Raw genomic sequence first — 16,218 nt, forward strand, 5'->3', positions numbered from 1 at the left:
GACCAGAAATTGCTTATTTGTGTTGGCCACCTCTTCAGGGCTGGCCGGTTCATTTACAAAGGGCACAAAGTCCTCTCCCCCTGTCCCCCCCAGCACAAACAGAAGCATTTATTCTGCTCTGCGCTCTGCAGATACAAAAGCTTTCCAGGAGGTGACCGACTGTGCTGCGAGTGGGATGCCAAGGTGCTTTTCTTAGCTTTTTTTTCCTGCCTCTGCCAGCTGAATTTTGCATCCCCTTCTCCAGGGGATGCTACAGCCTCTACCCAGACCTAACATGGGCATCCCACCCCAGTACTTACTACCACAGAGATTAAAAAAAACCCCTCATATTTGCCATATTTTGCTGTAGTTTCAGCTGATGCAATGCCCTCCTCCAAGACACAGCTACACTCGTCCGGGGGCCACGGGCCAGTTTGCTGCATGGGCTCCGTACCACATGGTGCAAATTGCTAATTAAAGCACCAGGTTGCACACAGGCAGACCTCTCCCCGTCCCCCTTTCCATACATGGAGTTTCCAATCCAGCAGGTAGTTTTTTCCTTTTCTTTGACTGGAAATACTAAACAACAAAAAAAATACCTGAAACCCGTTCAAAGATAATTTCCTTTCAAAAAAGGGGTTTTCAGAGCATTCTCATAGAATCATTTAGGTTGGAATACAACTTTAGGATCATCGAGTCCAACCATATTCTGTCCACCACTAAACCATGTCTCCAAGCACCTCATCTCCCCATTTAAATCCCTCCAGGGATGGTGACTGCCCTGGGCAGCCCTTCCCAGTGCCTGATGACCCTTTTGGGGAAGAAATTTTTCCCCATATCCAATCTAACCCTCCCCTGGCACAACTTGAGGCCATTTCCTTTCATCTCATTGCTTACTACTTTACAAGTAAAGTATACATTTTACCCCTCTCGCTATCCCCTCCTTTCAGGGAGCTGTAAGGGGATAAGGTTTCCCCTCAGCCTCCCTTTCTCCAAGCTGAACCCCTCCAGTTCCCTCAGCAGCTCCCCATCATTCTTGTGCTCCAGACCCCTCCCCAGCTCCGTTACCGTGAATCTGTTTTATTGTGGTGTTTTATTTCTCTCTCCTGGTTATTTTTGTCCTGGATTTGGATTACTGTGGGGTTTTTTTTCCAAAGGAGAATGTTCCCATAAGCCACCGCCACTTACAGAGGCTCCATGAAGCTCATGGAAGCAACGCAGCCTTTCCTGGCGCTGTTCTTCCACATCAGACCCTTTCCTCATCCCTTTTGCAGACCCAGTTGCTTCCCAGCGGGCTCCCCTCCGTCTGGTAAATGGCCCACACCACTGTGCTGGCCGGGTCGAGATCTTCTACGGGAACCGATGGGGAACAGTGTGCGACGACCACTGGGACCTGCTGGACGCGGCAGTGGTGTGCCGGCAGCTGGGCTGCGGTGAGGCGCTATCAGCCCCCTTGACTGGGCATTTCGGGCCCGGATCCGGTCCAATCTGGCTGGATGACGTCAACTGCAGGGGGACGGAGGCCGCCCTGTCATACTGCAAGTCGTTGAGCTGGGGAAAGAACAACTGCAACCATGGGGAAGACGCTGGCGTTGAATGCTCAGGTAATGCCCCTGATGGGGCAGGGAATGATGATGCATGGTCCACAAAGCAATTCTCTCCCTTAGCTTTCCAAAAGCTCCCTGTGACCCTCCCATGGTCACTGTTGACCCAGGGCCTCAGCAAGGGATGGTTTTGTGGTTTGTCCTCTACAAGAGACTGCAGGGTACTGAGTAAGCAGGCTTGGAAAAGTTATCTGTGCTACCTCCACCTTCCTGAGATGCAGAACCACCTCTGGGAGAGTTGTAGGGACCCCTTGCACATCCCACACACCCGCTCCAAAAGCTTGGAGCTCCAAAAGCTTGGAGCTTTGGTGGCTGATGGAAGTGCTCATCGCAGTTGGTAGATGCTGGAGCCACAAGAGCCAGAATTGTCCCAACAGATATCATCATGTGGGTATGCTGAGCCGTCTTGCTTGTCACCGCCACCTGCAAAGAGGACATGGTGCCCCATCCACACCAGGAAAAAAAATCTTTCCTCCTCCTCCTGTTCCAGCGTCCTCAGGACCTCTAGTCACAGCTGGAAAGACCACACATTGCTGGGACCACGTAGCATCACCCCCATCCCAGTCTTGAGGTGGCTGCACGTTGGTAGCAACTGAGCGTTAGCCAAAAAAGCTTAGTGGCGTGCAGAATGGCCCTATAGAAATGAAGGAGCAAGGAGGTTTTCATGATGTCCCTCTTGTGCTCTCTGTAGACTCATCCATTCACCCTACGGCCACCCACGCTGGTTCTGCACAGCTGCGCCTGGCGAATGGCCCAAACCACTGCTCTGGAAGGGTAGAGGTGATGTACAACCACCAATGGGGCACCGTGTGTGACGACGACTGGAACTTCCCTGATGCTGCTGTGGTGTGCCGACAGCTGGGCTGCGGGATGGCAGTCTCAGCCTACGGCATGGCTCACTTTGGCCGGGGATCAGGCCCCATTTGGCTGGACAATGTGCAGTGCAAAGGGTCTGAAGCTGCTCTTTCTGAATGCCCGGCCAGACCTTGGGGTGACAGCAACTGCGATCATGGAGAGGATGCCAGCGTCCTGTGCACAGGTACCATCACACTTTGAGGCACTGAGAAACTGAAAGGAGGATGCTCTGCTCTGGGAATATGTACCAGTTTTGCAGCTGCAGCCAAGGGCTGGGCAGCAGAGACCTGAGTGGGTGACCTTGAGCCCCATCTCCTCCAACGTGCCATTCTGGCACTCTTTAGGACACAGGTCCATGTAAGAAGTAAGAAGCAGCAGGGATACACGAGCAGCCCGGAGGAGAAGGACTTGGGGATGTTGATTGACAATCAGCTGACCATGAGCTGGCAGTGTGCCCAGGTGGCCAAGAAGGCCAACAGCATCCTGGCCTGCATCAGGAATAGTGTGGCCAGCAGGAGCAGGGCAGGGACCCTTCCTCTGTACTGGGCACTGGTGAGGCCGCACCTCGAATCCTGTGTGCAGTTTTGGGCCCATCACTACAAAAAGGACATTGAGGCACTGGAGCATTTCCAGAGAAGGGTAATGAAGCTGGTGAAGGGTCTGAAGAACAGGAATTATGGGGAGTGGCTGAGGAAGCTGGGATTGTTTAGCCTGGAGAAGAGAAGACTGAGTGGAGACCTTATCACCCTCTACAGCTTCCTGAAAGGAGGTTGTAGCAAGGTGGAGGTCAATCTCTTCTCGCTGGTAGTGAGTGATAGGACAAGGGGTAATGGCCTCAAGTTGCACCAGGGGAGGTTTAGGTTGGATATTGGGAGGAATTTCTTTACTGGAAAGTTTGTCAAGCACTGGAAGGGGCTGCCCAGGGAGGTGGTGGAGTCCCCACCCCTGGAGGTGTTTAAAAGACAAGGAGATGTTGTGCTTAGGGACATGGTCTTAGGGCTGGCTCAATGGTTGGGCTCAATGATCTTAAAGATCTCTTCCAACCAAAACTATTCTGTGATAAGTTGGAGGGGAATGATCCTGGCCATAGGAAATCCTATGATGAAAACCCTATTACTTTTTTGAAGAAGGGACAGTGGCAACGGAAGAGGGTCAGCAGAAAGCCTCTCCCACAGCCTGCTGTGGCCACGTGAAGGGTTCATGGGTGGCCACCTGGGAGAACTAAAAAAATGCATCATAGCTCTTCATGGTTTGATTGTGCTTATGTTGAATGTACATGGGCTCTGTGGATGCATGGCTGGTTTTGCCCACACCTGAGATGTTTAGCCCCAAACTTTAGATATTCCACAACAGCTTTGTGTGGACAGAGGAACCTCCCTGAGCAAAGCACACAGGAGCATCCTCCAGCATGGGTCTTACCATGGTGGCACCTTGGGAGATGACGCTCTCCTCCTGTCTTGTGTCACAAACAGGCACAGACATCGAGACACCAGCTCAGCTGCGCCTGGAGAATGGCCCCAGCCGCTGCGCGGGTCGTGTGGAGGTGCTCCACCACCATCAGTGGGGGACGGTGTGCGACCATGGCTGGAGCCTGGCCGAGGCGGCGGTGGTCTGCCGGCAGCTGGGCTGTGGGACAGCCACTTCAGCCCCGGGCTCAGCTCACTTTGGACAAGGGTCCGGCCACATCTGGCTGGAGAACGTCAACTGCACGGGGACAGAAGCTGCTCTTTCTGAATGCCAGGCCAGGCCGTGGGGAGCCAGCAGCTGTACGCACAGGAAGGACGCTGGTGTGGTGTGCTCAGGTGATCCACGTCATTTGGGACAAGAACCGCTCAGGTTGGGGGACAGGATCAGCTCAACCATGGCCCAGGTAGTCAGGGACTCTACAGTCACCGCTTGACTTCAGGACCCTCCCATGGTCACTGTTGATTCCAGGATGCTTCCATGGTTGCTGTTGTCCTCAGGACCCTCCCATAGTCACTGTTGACCCCAAGACCCTTTGTCAGGCTCCAATTCCCAAGCTCTGGAGCTGTGAACCCTCCCTATCCTGTGATCCCTCTTTATCTATGATTCTGTGATTCTATGATTATCCACCCCAATGAGAAGCAAATCCCAAGCCAACCCTGTTGGTGTAGCAAATTTCCCAGGCAGCTGGAGGCTGCACATGTGGAAGGTTGTTTGGATATTTTTTTTGCTTTCTGTTGCAAAGCCCAACTGGCGCCAGGGATGAGGCTCAGGCATGAACGTATCCCTTGCTTCTTTCACAGACACAGACACTTCAGAGCAGCGCCCGCTGCGGCTGGCAAACGGCTCCAACAGCTGCCTGGGGAGAGTCGAGGTCTTTCACGACCACAAGTGGGGGACTGTGTGCGATGACACCTGGGACCTCCAAGATGCTGCCGTCGTGTGCAGGCAACTGGGCTGCGGGATGGCGCTGTCAGCGCCGGGCTCGGCTCATTTTGGACCAGGCGTGGATCCCATCTGGCAGGACGGCATTCACTGCACAGGGACTGAGTCCGCCCTCATCGAGTGTGAGCTGGGCAACTGGGGAGAGCACAACTGTGGCCACAGTGAGGATGCTGGCGTGGTGTGCTCAGGTAACATGGGGATGAAGGGCCTGGGGCGGGTGAGTCAGGATGGTTGGTGGCCATTGAGTCTCACCTCTTCTAGACACAGGAGTCCAGTGCTACTGGGAAGGTGGGTATGGGTCTCCTGTGAGCCCCATCTCACAGATACCAGCCCTGTGGTGACGTTGCTTATTAAGGCAACTCATACAAGGTGATGGAGTAAGACAAGGAACTACTGGAGACCATTCAGTGTAGAGACATAGAGATGATGAGGGGACTGGAGCATGTCCCACAAAGGCTGAGACAGCTGGGGCTGTTTAGCCTGAAGAAGAGAAGACTGAGGGGGGATCTCATTAATGCTTAGAAATATCTCAAGGGTGAGGGCCAGGAGGATAGGACCAGGCTCTGCTTGGTTGTGCCCAGTGACAGGACAAGGGCCAATGGTCACAAACTGAGACACAGGAGGTTCAACCTAAACATGAGGAAAAACTTCTTTACTGTGAGGGTACCAGAGCATGGCCCAGGCTGCCCAGAGAGGTTGTGGGGTCTCCTACTCTGGAGACATTCAAGCCGGCCTGGATGTGTTCCTGTGTGATCTTCTTTGGGTGACCATGCTCTAGCAGGGGGTTGGACTGGATGATCTTCAGAGGTCCCTTCCAACCCCAACCATGCTGCAATTCTGTGAATCCATGCCTCATGGCTGGTTGTGGGTGCTGGTGGCTTGTCTTCAGCAGGACCCCAGAAAAAAATGCCCAGGAGAAAGTCAGAAGCTCTCATCAGTTTATGGGCTTGGAGGGCTTGTCTTACCCCCTTTCAATTTTCCTTGCAGGCCCAAACCCCTTGCAGGTGCAGGTGAAAGATGGCCCCGGTCCCTGCTCAGGGCAGGTGGAGGTGCTCTACAACGCGACCTGGCATGGGGTGTGCAGCACTGGATGGAGCTTGCTGGAAGCTGAGGTGGTCTGCAGGCAACTGGACTGCGGGCCGGCCCAGTCGGCGCCCATCGCAGCCCAGCCCAGCCCCAGGAATGGCCAGGCCTTGCTGGAGCGGCTGAGCTGCCGGGGCACTGAGTCGCTGCTCCTGGAGTGCCAGCGGAGAGAGACAGGGCCAGGGCCGTGCAGGCAGGGCTGGGCAGCCGGTGTGGTGTGCGCAGAGCAGAAAGGTGAGTGCTGATCCCAGCATCCCCTCATCATTTGCTCCGGCTGCACTCGGGCTAATTCAGTGTAGACACATGGTGGGGTAAAGGCTCCAAGCTCCATCTTGGGCTTTGCTCCCTCCCAGACAGGGAAAAGCTTTGTTGTGCTTAGGGACATGTCTAGTGGTGGACTTACAGAATCACACAGAATCATTAAGGCTGTAAGAGACCTCCAAGATCATCAAGTCCAACTATCAACCGAACTCAACCATGCCCACTAAACCATGTCCTTAAGTGCCACATCCATGTGATTCTTGAACACCTCCAGGCATGGTGACTCCACTTAGGGCTGGTTCAATGGTTGGACTCAATGATCTTAAAGGTCTTCTGCAACCAAAACCATTCTAAGTATTCCCATAAACCCTTTTTTTCCTGGAAGACATTAGGTGGGCAAGTTAGAGGCACCTGAAAGCAGTGACCGTACAGCAGTGGGAGTGGGTCCAACAGGGTGAAGGCATCTTGGTGGGCATGGAGATCTGAGCATCCCCAGAAATGTGCAGCAGAAGGGAAGGGCAAGAGGGGCAGACAGGGTCAGGACCTCCAACCAACCCCCCTCTGAGCTTCACTTTTCCTGCAGACCTTAACCAGTCCTGCTCGGTGCTGGCAGGCCTGCTCAGTGTGGCGGCCATGCTCTGCGGGACCCTCTTGTTCCTGTACCTGTGGACAAGGTGTCGGAGACAGGCTGGACGCTCCTCAGGTAAGAGTAGGACCTCAGCATGGAGTGACCTTGGCCCGCTTGTGGAGCTGGTTGCACTCCTGGAGGGTGCAATCCCTCCATGCAGCACCCTGGCCTTTGTCTTGCAGATAAACCACTTATAAATAAAACAGAGGACATCGGGACGTCATCTGAGGCTTAGGCAGCCACGCTCCTGGTGTTGACGGCAAAGCTCCCTAAGAACCCCAGAAAACCCTGTTCTGTGGAGCCAGAAGAGTGGAGCAGCTGCTGCAATGGTCAGCAGAAAAGACTCCTCCTCCCCCCAGCAGAGTGGAGACTCCTGCCCCATGTGCCCCATAGCGCCAAGCTCGTTGTGCTGAGCCTCTGTTCCTCCGTGCAGCACTGCGAAGTCCCTCAATCTCCAAGTAAGGTCTTCTCAGGATAATCTCTGTCTGGTCCTCCTAACCTCACCTGTGCAGACTCCTCTTATTTCCAGCCCTACAACTGCTGTAATACCGATTCCTAGCCCTATAACTGCTGTAATCCCTATTCCAAACCCTACAACTGCTGTAATCCCTATTCCCAGCCCTATAAATGCTACAATCCCTATTCCCATCCAGAACACAGTAAAAAGTCCCTATTGTATTTATTCAATCTACTTTTGAATGCCAGTAAAAATCCTGAAACCCCTCAAAAATGAGACTGCAGTATTATACAGATTCAGGTATATGGAGTGACTTAGAGAGGTGGAAGTGGTGGAAAAATTGATGTTATAGAGAAATTGGAAGTGATTGGTCAGATACAGAAGACTCAAGATTGCTAACGTTGGGTGAGGAACTGGCCACCAACAAGAAAGGCTCATGTTCCTCAGGGAGCAACTCACAGTGTCAGGTCTGAGCCCCAAACCCTCCATCACACTGATGAAGCCAAAAGGGGCCAAGGTCAGAAGAATGTTCCAGTGCCACGGGGAGAGAATGAAGGCACCACAAGCTTGACCAGGCTGTCATGAAGGTGTGCCTTGCAAATGAAGCTCATCTCAGGGCATGGAAGGGAGGAATTGGTGCAAGAGGCAGCAGGGAGAAGACACGTGCAGTGAAAGAGTCACAACGTGTATTTGCGTGTTCTTCAGGTCTGGCCTCCCACCTCTCCTTCCCTTCCAGCCATTTGTGTGACCAGTTTGTGTCTTGCTACTTGTCCTAAACCCCAGCTATATATCCACCCTGGCCAGGTGTCTCTTGTCAAAGCGTGACCGCAAGGTCATCTTCTGCTCCTCCATGGACATCTGTCACTCCTGGGACTTCAGGATTTCTCATCTTCCGGCTGACTTGATCCTCCATTCTCGCTTGTCCCAAAGTTTACATCAAAGGCCCAGGGTTCCTTCTAGCTCTGGGAAGAGTGTCCTCAGAATAGGGGAAAATAGGAGCTTGGACCCAGTTTTATGCAACCAAAATACAAGCCCTGTTTAGAGAAGGTCTTTGTAATGAAGCTGGGATAAGTTGAGGCTCTTCATGACTCCAACACGCAAGACCAGCACCTGCTAGATCTGAGCTCAGGCCATGGCCATGACAATGCAGAATATCTCTGCAGAGACTGTATTATCTCATGAAGGGTCTTCCCAGACTTCCCAGACGAACATCACACCCAAATTCAAAAGCAGAAGGGATCTAGGGCCATGATTCATTTCCAGAGTGGCTTTTCTCCAAGCTGTGAAAACCACCCCAGCAGAAACACCCTTGTTCAGAGCTTCATCGGCCACGTCAGGTTTACAGCAATTGACAGCATTTCCATGACAGTCGGTGTCAGGGATCTCTTTGCTGCTGGCCTGTTTGTTTGCAATGAAGGGGAACAAAGTCCTCAGGCACACTGAGCCTCAGTACAAATGAACAGTCACCTTTCCCCACTGCTCTACTTTTCATAAGATGAGTTTTGACTCATTTCCAGCCCAGTTTTCACCAACTCATTTTTGTACCTTTGTTTAGTACACCTCTTTTTTACCTTTTGGTCTTCAGCCCTAGCTCTGCATGCCTCTAAGGTTTGGGTTTCTCCTGTTCGATCTTCCCCTCTCAGGTTTTGGCAGGCTGAACAGGTTAAGCTCAGCCTGAGACCTTCCTGGCCATGCTGTCCTCTTCCCATTGCATGCTCCAGTTTTGCTACTTATTTTTGCACAGGCGTGGGCAGAGCTATCCACCCTGTTTCTGACAGGGGTCACATCCTTGCCCAGTGCAAGCCCCACCTTCAATACACCACCAGCACAGCACCCATCTCCTTCTAAACCTTCCTATTCGGAGCAATGAGTGATGCTAATTTGACAACTCTTTTGCAAAACTCGTTCTGCCTCCTGGAACTAAAATTTTGCTTGAAATCACTTGGTTTCTCTGCTTGTGTGATCTATTAATGAACAATCTTCCCACTTTTTTTTTTTTTTTAAATCCTGCTCCTGGAAATTTCAGGCCCTTTCCTTTACACAACTTCAGTGTGCCACCACGAAGGGATGGGAGGACAGTAAACTCTTGCATCCTCTCGGCATCCTGGGACTTGCCTGGGACAGTGATTTGCAAGGGACATGCCTGGAGCATTATCTGCATAGCAACAATTGGGAAACAAACCGCTACTCCAAAAGGAACCTTCAGGGTCTTGCAAGTGCAGCCACAGTAGGATAAGAGAATGGCAGTCACCCTTGTTTTCCAAACCCAACTGAGCCATCCAAAGCATCGCAAGATGGGTGCGAGACCCTTTCTTATCGTGGATGGTGGCAAACAGCTACAGTGCAGGACGTTGGCTCAAGTCTGCACAGTAAAGCCACTTTCAGCCTTTAGTAACCTATTTTCTTGTAGTGGATGGTCCCTCACCATCCAGAAACCCAAGCGGACGCTTCCTAATGAACCTAATGTAGCCATATTTCCCCATTTCACAGAATCACAGAATTATTGAGGCTAGAAAAGACCTCTGAGATCATGAAGTCCAGCCTATGACCTAACACTACCACATTGGCTAGACCATGGCACTAAGTGCCACATCCAGCCTTTCCTTAAACACCTTCAGGGATGGTGACTCCACCACCTCTCTGGGCAGTCCATTTCAATGCCTGATCACCCTCTCCATGAAAAAGTGATTTCTAATATCCAGCCTAAACCTCCCCTGGCGCAGCTCCAGGGCGTGCCCTCTCATCTTGTCACTAGTTGCCTGGGAGAAGAGCCTGACCCCCACCTGACTACAACCTCCCTTCAGGCAGTTGTAGAGTGTTCTGTGCATAAAGGCTCTATTTAGCTTCTCAAAAATAGATATCTTGTACCAGGATGCATCAGGGCAGCCAAAGTGCCCACAGGGGCTGGCACGTATGAGAGGGGACTCGCATGTTGAGAGGGTTTTGTTTGCTCTGTTTTCCTGGAACAACTCGCTGTTTCGCAAGCCAGTGACAAGACTGGCCACTGCGTGGGGCAACGGGTGACCTCCTGGCAGAGCTTCAGAGGAAGTGAAACTCCCAGAGGGGAGCAGGGCAGAGGAAGAGGAGGTCTTACTACAGAAATCCCCGCTGGCCCTCCCAGTTGGCCAGTGGGACACTGGGCTCAGTTGGCATCTCTTGCACAGACAGTCCACTCTAGCCTCCAGCCTGTGGCCCGGCTGCCAACATGGGGATGCCGGGGAATCTCCATCCCTCATCCAGGACCAGAAACCAACCCATCTGTGGCAAGGCCAAGAGCATGGGGACGCTCCTCCTGACGCTGTGCCTTTGGGGTGAGTAGCATTATCCTTCACTGCTGACTGCAGGGAGCTCATCGGCCACGTGCAGCAAGGCAGAGGCTGGTCAGGGCTCCTGGATTTCTCTCAGGGGTTTGGGACAAGGGCTTGCAATGGCTTTGGAGATGGGAGGATGTTTATTTAATGCAAAGTTGGAAGCTCAGCTATCTCTGCTGAGCTCAAAGAGCCATGCATTGCAGATCTACTTCTGCAAACATGGTTTTGGCCCTTAATTAAAGGCTTGTACTCTGTAATTAAATGCTTGCGAGCATTACAAGAGTGGAGGGAAGCATGCCCTATCCTGACACTGTCTCGCAGCTGGCCACGGCCTCCTGCCCTGCTTTAATCTTGGCTTATCCCAGACCATGCATGGCCAATCCATGGTATTGCAGCATGGAGGGGGCTTGGCCAAACCCAACAGTGGTGTGCATTAAGAGGGGGCGGGTCTCCGCATGATGGAGAGGTGAGCAAGTAGGGACAAGGCTGGGTGGCTCATGGCTGTACAGCACAAGAAACCAAATATTTGCTGGGTTAACAGGGCAGACAGACAAGACACTGGCAAGAGACATGACCCATGTGCTCAAGCAGAGCTCTAAGGAAGCCATGGACCCTACAGGTTCCCCATCCACAGCCATGGTTTGCTCCCAGACATTGGTGCAAGGGTGGGGAAGAGCAATATCGTGTCGATGGTTCAGCAGCAACTTTGCTTTGGAGAGGGTGAAGAAAGGGCTCAGGGCTTTGCCTGAGCTGCCCCAGTCCAGTGCAGGAGCTGGTTACTTGCCTTGGGCAACCTTCTGAGTGCTGTTTCACATTTGCAAAGGGCACGAGCAGAAACACTCATCTTCTGATCAGAAAAATTAGGAACATGCTTTCTCTGCTGGTAGGGATTTCATTTTAATTTCCAGGTTGATCAGTTGCTAAGGGCAGTTTGTACCACCGCCTCCTGGAACTAAAACTCTGCTTTAACTCACTTGGGATTTCTCCTTGTGTGATGCATTCAGGAACAGTACAATCTTCCCACTTTTTTTTTTTTCTATTCCTGTTCCCAGAAATTTCAGTTTGCCTCTTCATCAGTCAGTATCTCCTGGCTCGGAGACATATGGCTGGGACTTGAACACGGTCAATGCACATGCAAGTGGACTGTGCACTTAACCTGGGGACAGGAGAGCTTGCACACTGGAGACGGAGTCCTGCAATGCCTCTGGTCCAGCCTCCTTATAAATCGATTTTTAGAGGTGGCAAAGATGTGTTATTGCAAAGATGCCTTATTGCAAAGATGCTTTGTTGCAAAGACATCTTGTTGCCAAAGATGCTTTATTGCTCCCTGCTGCTCAGCTTGAAAGGAAAAGCTGAGCTCCCCACACCTGCACCCAGAGTGCCACGGTTGCCCAGATGCTGTTCATATTTGAATGACTCAGGAATTTGATTTTTTTAACCTGTTTCATCCCCTTTCTGGCCCCTGCGACTTCCCAAGTGCTATGTCTGGCCCCTTGTTTGCTGATAGTCAGACCCGCACACAGATCAGTGCCTGAGAGCTTCAGAAATCATTATCCATGGTCAAAAAGCTTATTTACACAATGCAATCATAACCCCCATGAACTTTTTTTTTTGGTCTGCTGACCCAGTTGGTCTCTCCATGTGACCAACATCCCATTACAGCTCATTTCTGCTCCTTTCTTTCCCTTTTGTTAGCGCTCCGGCAAAAGCATGCTCATGGGACCAGAAGCAATCTTGCATCATGTGTCTTGTGAACTGCCAAGACCCTTAGTTCAAGCACTTCTCCACTTGTCCACACAGGCTTTTACCCACTCTTGATGGTGAAGCTACATCTTTGCTGCTGGCCACTTGTACAAAAACTTGCACAAGCTCAAATATGCTTTTATTTTTCTGCCTGTTACATGAGCAAGAAAAGAGCTCCTGGGGTGTGGGATCCATGCTGAGGTTAAGATGGTTAAATTCAGGCTTTATAAGCAGAGATGGGGCTCAGTCGACTATAGATGTCCCAGGGCCATATGAGATGTCCAGGGCAGATGTGGAATGGTCAATGCCACGTCTGAAACCCTTTTTTGGGGGCGGGAGCTATCTTAAATGGATGAGCAGCCAAGCCTCATCCACTCCCAGGATTTGACCTCCCCTCCTCTTTCCTTTCCCGGCTTTGCAGGTGCAGCTGCCGAGAATCCAGAAGGGTCCCTTCGTCTGGTGGGAGGCCCCAACCGCTGCGCCGGACGGGTGGAGGTGCTCCACAACAGGACATGGGGGACAGTGTGCGACGACAGCTGGGGTTCCCCTGAGGCCTCAGTCGTGTGCCGGCAGCTGGGCTGTGGGACAGTGCTGTTGGTGGCACGGGGAACTGAGTATGGACAAGGGAATGGGCAGATCTGGTTGGATGACGTCAACTGCACTGGGGAGGAGAGGAACCTCTCCGAATGCGGAGCCAGGCCGTGGGGGGAACACAACTGTAACCATGTGGAAGACGTTGGCGTTGAGTGCTCAGGTAGTCTGGGGTGGCCGTGATCTGGCTGCACACCACCTCCACCCCTCCACCCCTTCCCACTGTACTGGCAGTGACATACTGATTTTTTTTTCCCTTTGGGGCACCCACAGACTCCCGTGTCACCCCCCTGGGAACCCTTCAGCTGCTTGACGGCCCCAACCGCTGTGCTGGGAGGGTGGAGGTGCTCCACAACCACATGTGGGGGACGGTCTGCGATGATGGCTGGGACCTGGCGGATGCAGCAGTGGTCTGCCGGCAGCTGGGCTGCGGCACGGCACTGTTGGCCCCCAAAGGGGCTCATTTTGGGAGAGGCCACGATCCCATCTGGCTGGACGAGGTGAACTGCACCGGGACCGAGGACACACTCTTCGACTGCCAGGCCAGCATGTGGGGGCACAACAACTGCTTCCATGGGGAGGATGCTGGGGTGATATGTTCAGGTAACTAACCTCAAGAGGGGTCCAACATCAGCCTTTCTGGGTTTCCTAAGGGATCATGGGATGGCTCCTGCATCTCACCCAAGGGAGTTTGCCCGCGGCATCCCTTTTGCAGCACTGGGGACGACCTTGCTTTTTTCAGCACCTGCCCACCTGCAGGCAAGTTGCCCTGCAAAGCCTTGCCCACCTCCTGCTGCCATGAATCCAGTGCGAAGCTCCAGCACCAGCAAAGGGCCATTCATTTGTGGTTGTATGAACAAATTAATGAGGACCTACCCCAAAGTCTCATTTGCCTTGGTGGCAACCAGGCTGTAGCACACAAAGTTTTCTGTAGGCGCAACTCATCGTCCCCAGTTTCTGCCCATCCCACCAGGTCCATCTCATCCATCACCCATGCTTTCAGGGCTTTTGATGGAGTCTGATGGAGTCTGATGGAGTTTTGATGGCGTTTTTGATGTGTGTGTAGCTCTTTTATTTGCATTGCACAGCAGGGAGCAGGAAAGTGCCTTTGCAATAAGGTGACATTGCAATAACGTCCTGCACCTGGGTCAAGGCAACTCCCAGTATCAACACAGGAGGAGTGGCTGAGGGAGCTGCAGTTGTTTAGTCTGGAAAAGAGGAGACTGAGGGGAGACCTCATCGTCCTCTACAGCTTCCTGAAAGGAGGTTGTAGCAATGTGGGGTCAGTCTCTTCTCCCTAACAGCTTGTGATAGGACAAGGGGTAATGGCCTCAAGTTGCACCAGAGGAGGTTTAGGTTGGATATTGGGAGGCATTTCTTTACTGAAAGAGTGGTCAAGCACTGGAAGGGGCTGCCCAGGGAAGTAGTGGAGTCCCCATCCCTGGAGGTGTGATGAGGAGATGTCATGCTTAGGGACATGGTCTAGTGGCAGACTTATGGCTGGCTCGATGGTTGGACTCAATGAACTTAAAGATCTCTTCCAACCAAAACCATTCTATGACTCTATGAGTCTATGAACACAGACTGGGGGTTGAAGGGATTGAGAGCAGCCCTGCAGAGAAGGAATTGTGGGTCCTGGTGGACCACCAGGAAAAGCTGGAAATGAGCTGGCGATGTGTGCTCACAGCCCAGAAAGCCAACTGTGTCCTGGGCTGCATCCAAAGCAGGGTGGCCAGCAGGGCGAGGGAGGGGATTCTGCCCCTCTGTTCTGCTCTGGTGAGAGCCCACTTGCAGTGCTGTGTCCAGCTCTGGGGTCCTCACCATAAGAACGACATGGAGCTGTTGGAATGGGACCAGAGGAGGCCACAAAGATGATCAGGGCCTGAAGCACCTCTCCTATGAGGACAGGCTGAGAGAGTTGGGGTTGTTCAGCCTAGAGAAGAGAAAGCTGCAGGGAGATCTTGCAGCCTTTCAGTGCTTAAAGGAAGCTTCTAAGAAGGATGGAGACAGATTTTTTTGTGTAAGGCCTGTTCAGGTAGGACAAGAGGTAATGGTTTTAAACTAAAAGAGGGCAGGTTTAGAGCAGATATATGCAAGAAATATTTTACAATGAGGGTGGTGAGACACTGGCACAGGTTGCCCAGAGAGGTGGTAGATGTCTCATCCCTGGAAACACTCAAGGTCAGATTGGATGGGGCTCTGAGCAATCTGATCTGGTTGGAGGTGTCCCTGCTCATTGGATGAAAGTTGGACTCAATGGCCTCTACAGGTCCCTTCTGACTCAAACCATTCTGTGGTTCTGTGATAAGGTGACTTTGCAATAAAGTGTTTTTGCAGTAACGTTACTTTGCAATAAAGCCCCTTTGCAAAGCCACCCATTAAAATTCACTTTTAAGAGGATGCTGAGCATTGCGAGCACTCAGTCTCTAGTCTGGGTACTCACCACCTGCAGAGGATGCTCAGGCTGGAGCAGAAGCAGCCATGTCCCTCCCGGTGGCACTTCCCCTTATGTGTCATTCGCAGCTTCAGGGGTGTCCGAGGCCATCGAGATTCGCCTGGCCAACGGCTCGATGGGCTGCAGTGGCAGGGTGGAGATCACCCACAACGGCACCTGGGCGGCCCTGTGCAATGAGGACTGGGGTCTGTCCGAGGCGCGAGTGGTGTGCAGGCAGCTGGGCTGTGGGACAGCGCTGTCAGCATCTGTCGGGTCGCATTTTGGGCAAGGACCTGGGCAAACATGGCCCAACAGTGTGAGCTGCGTGGGCACGGAGACTGCACTCTCAGCATGCAAGTTGATGCCCCAGGGCAACAGCACTTGTACCCACAGGAGAGCAGCTGGCGTGGTGTGCACAGGTAAATCCCTCGGGAATAACTTGGCACCAGAACTGGGGGGAGGGGCCTTGGTCCATCGCCATGATTTTCCACCTCCACAAGAGCTCTGGACAACATGTCCACCTTCGTGGGTGTTTCCATCATGAGGTGTTTGAGGGGCCAGAGAAATCTGGGGTGTCCTGGTGGAGGGGTCAGTGCTGATGTCAGTGGGTGGGATGCTGCCGTGGTGCAGCTTGCAGGCTCTTGCCCCTTTGCCAGCAGGCAGCGGGGATCAGCCAGCTCCTTTTTGGGTTGATTAGACGAGCCTGCAGTACTTGGTGCAACATTCAGCCACCTGAGAAGGTGCCAGGGTAGTTTTCCTTATGCAGGGGTCACAGCGTGCTGGCTTCTCCCCATATTTTCACGCTTTTAGTTAACTCGGAGGGCGACCAGGTCCGGCTGGTGAACCATAACAGCCCCTGCGCT

General features: G+C 52.6%; 1 protein-coding gene across 1 annotated transcript in view; it reads left to right on the forward strand.

The window, feature by feature from the left end:
- Positions 1-1,253: 1,253 nt before the first annotated feature.
- LOC104543616 (deleted in malignant brain tumors 1 protein-like) overlaps positions 1,254-16,218 on the forward strand; it is a gene marked incomplete at its 5' end in the record, with an annotated part of 24,374 nt that continues 9,409 nt past the window's right edge. Inside the window, 9 exons of the mRNA XM_010188271.1 lie at positions 1,254-1,592; positions 2,308-2,622; positions 3,917-4,249; positions 4,721-5,068; positions 5,865-6,156; positions 6,679-6,695; positions 12,779-13,084; positions 13,195-13,524; positions 16,186-16,194. Of these exons, the coding sequence (XP_010186573.1) occupies positions 1,254-1,592; positions 2,308-2,622; positions 3,917-4,249; positions 4,721-5,068; positions 5,865-6,156; positions 6,679-6,695; positions 12,779-13,084; positions 13,195-13,524; positions 16,186-16,194 (2,289 nt within the window). The remainder of the gene's footprint in view (positions 1,593-2,307; positions 2,623-3,916; positions 4,250-4,720; positions 5,069-5,864; positions 6,157-6,678; positions 6,696-12,778; positions 13,085-13,194; positions 13,525-16,185; positions 16,195-16,218) is intronic.

Source organism: Mesitornis unicolor, unplaced genomic scaffold, assembly GCF_000695765.1.
Source record: "Mesitornis unicolor isolate BGI_N332 unplaced genomic scaffold, ASM69576v1 scaffold11347, whole genome shotgun sequence".
NCBI classification, from domain to species: domain Eukaryota; kingdom Metazoa; phylum Chordata; class Aves; order Mesitornithiformes; family Mesitornithidae; genus Mesitornis; species Mesitornis unicolor.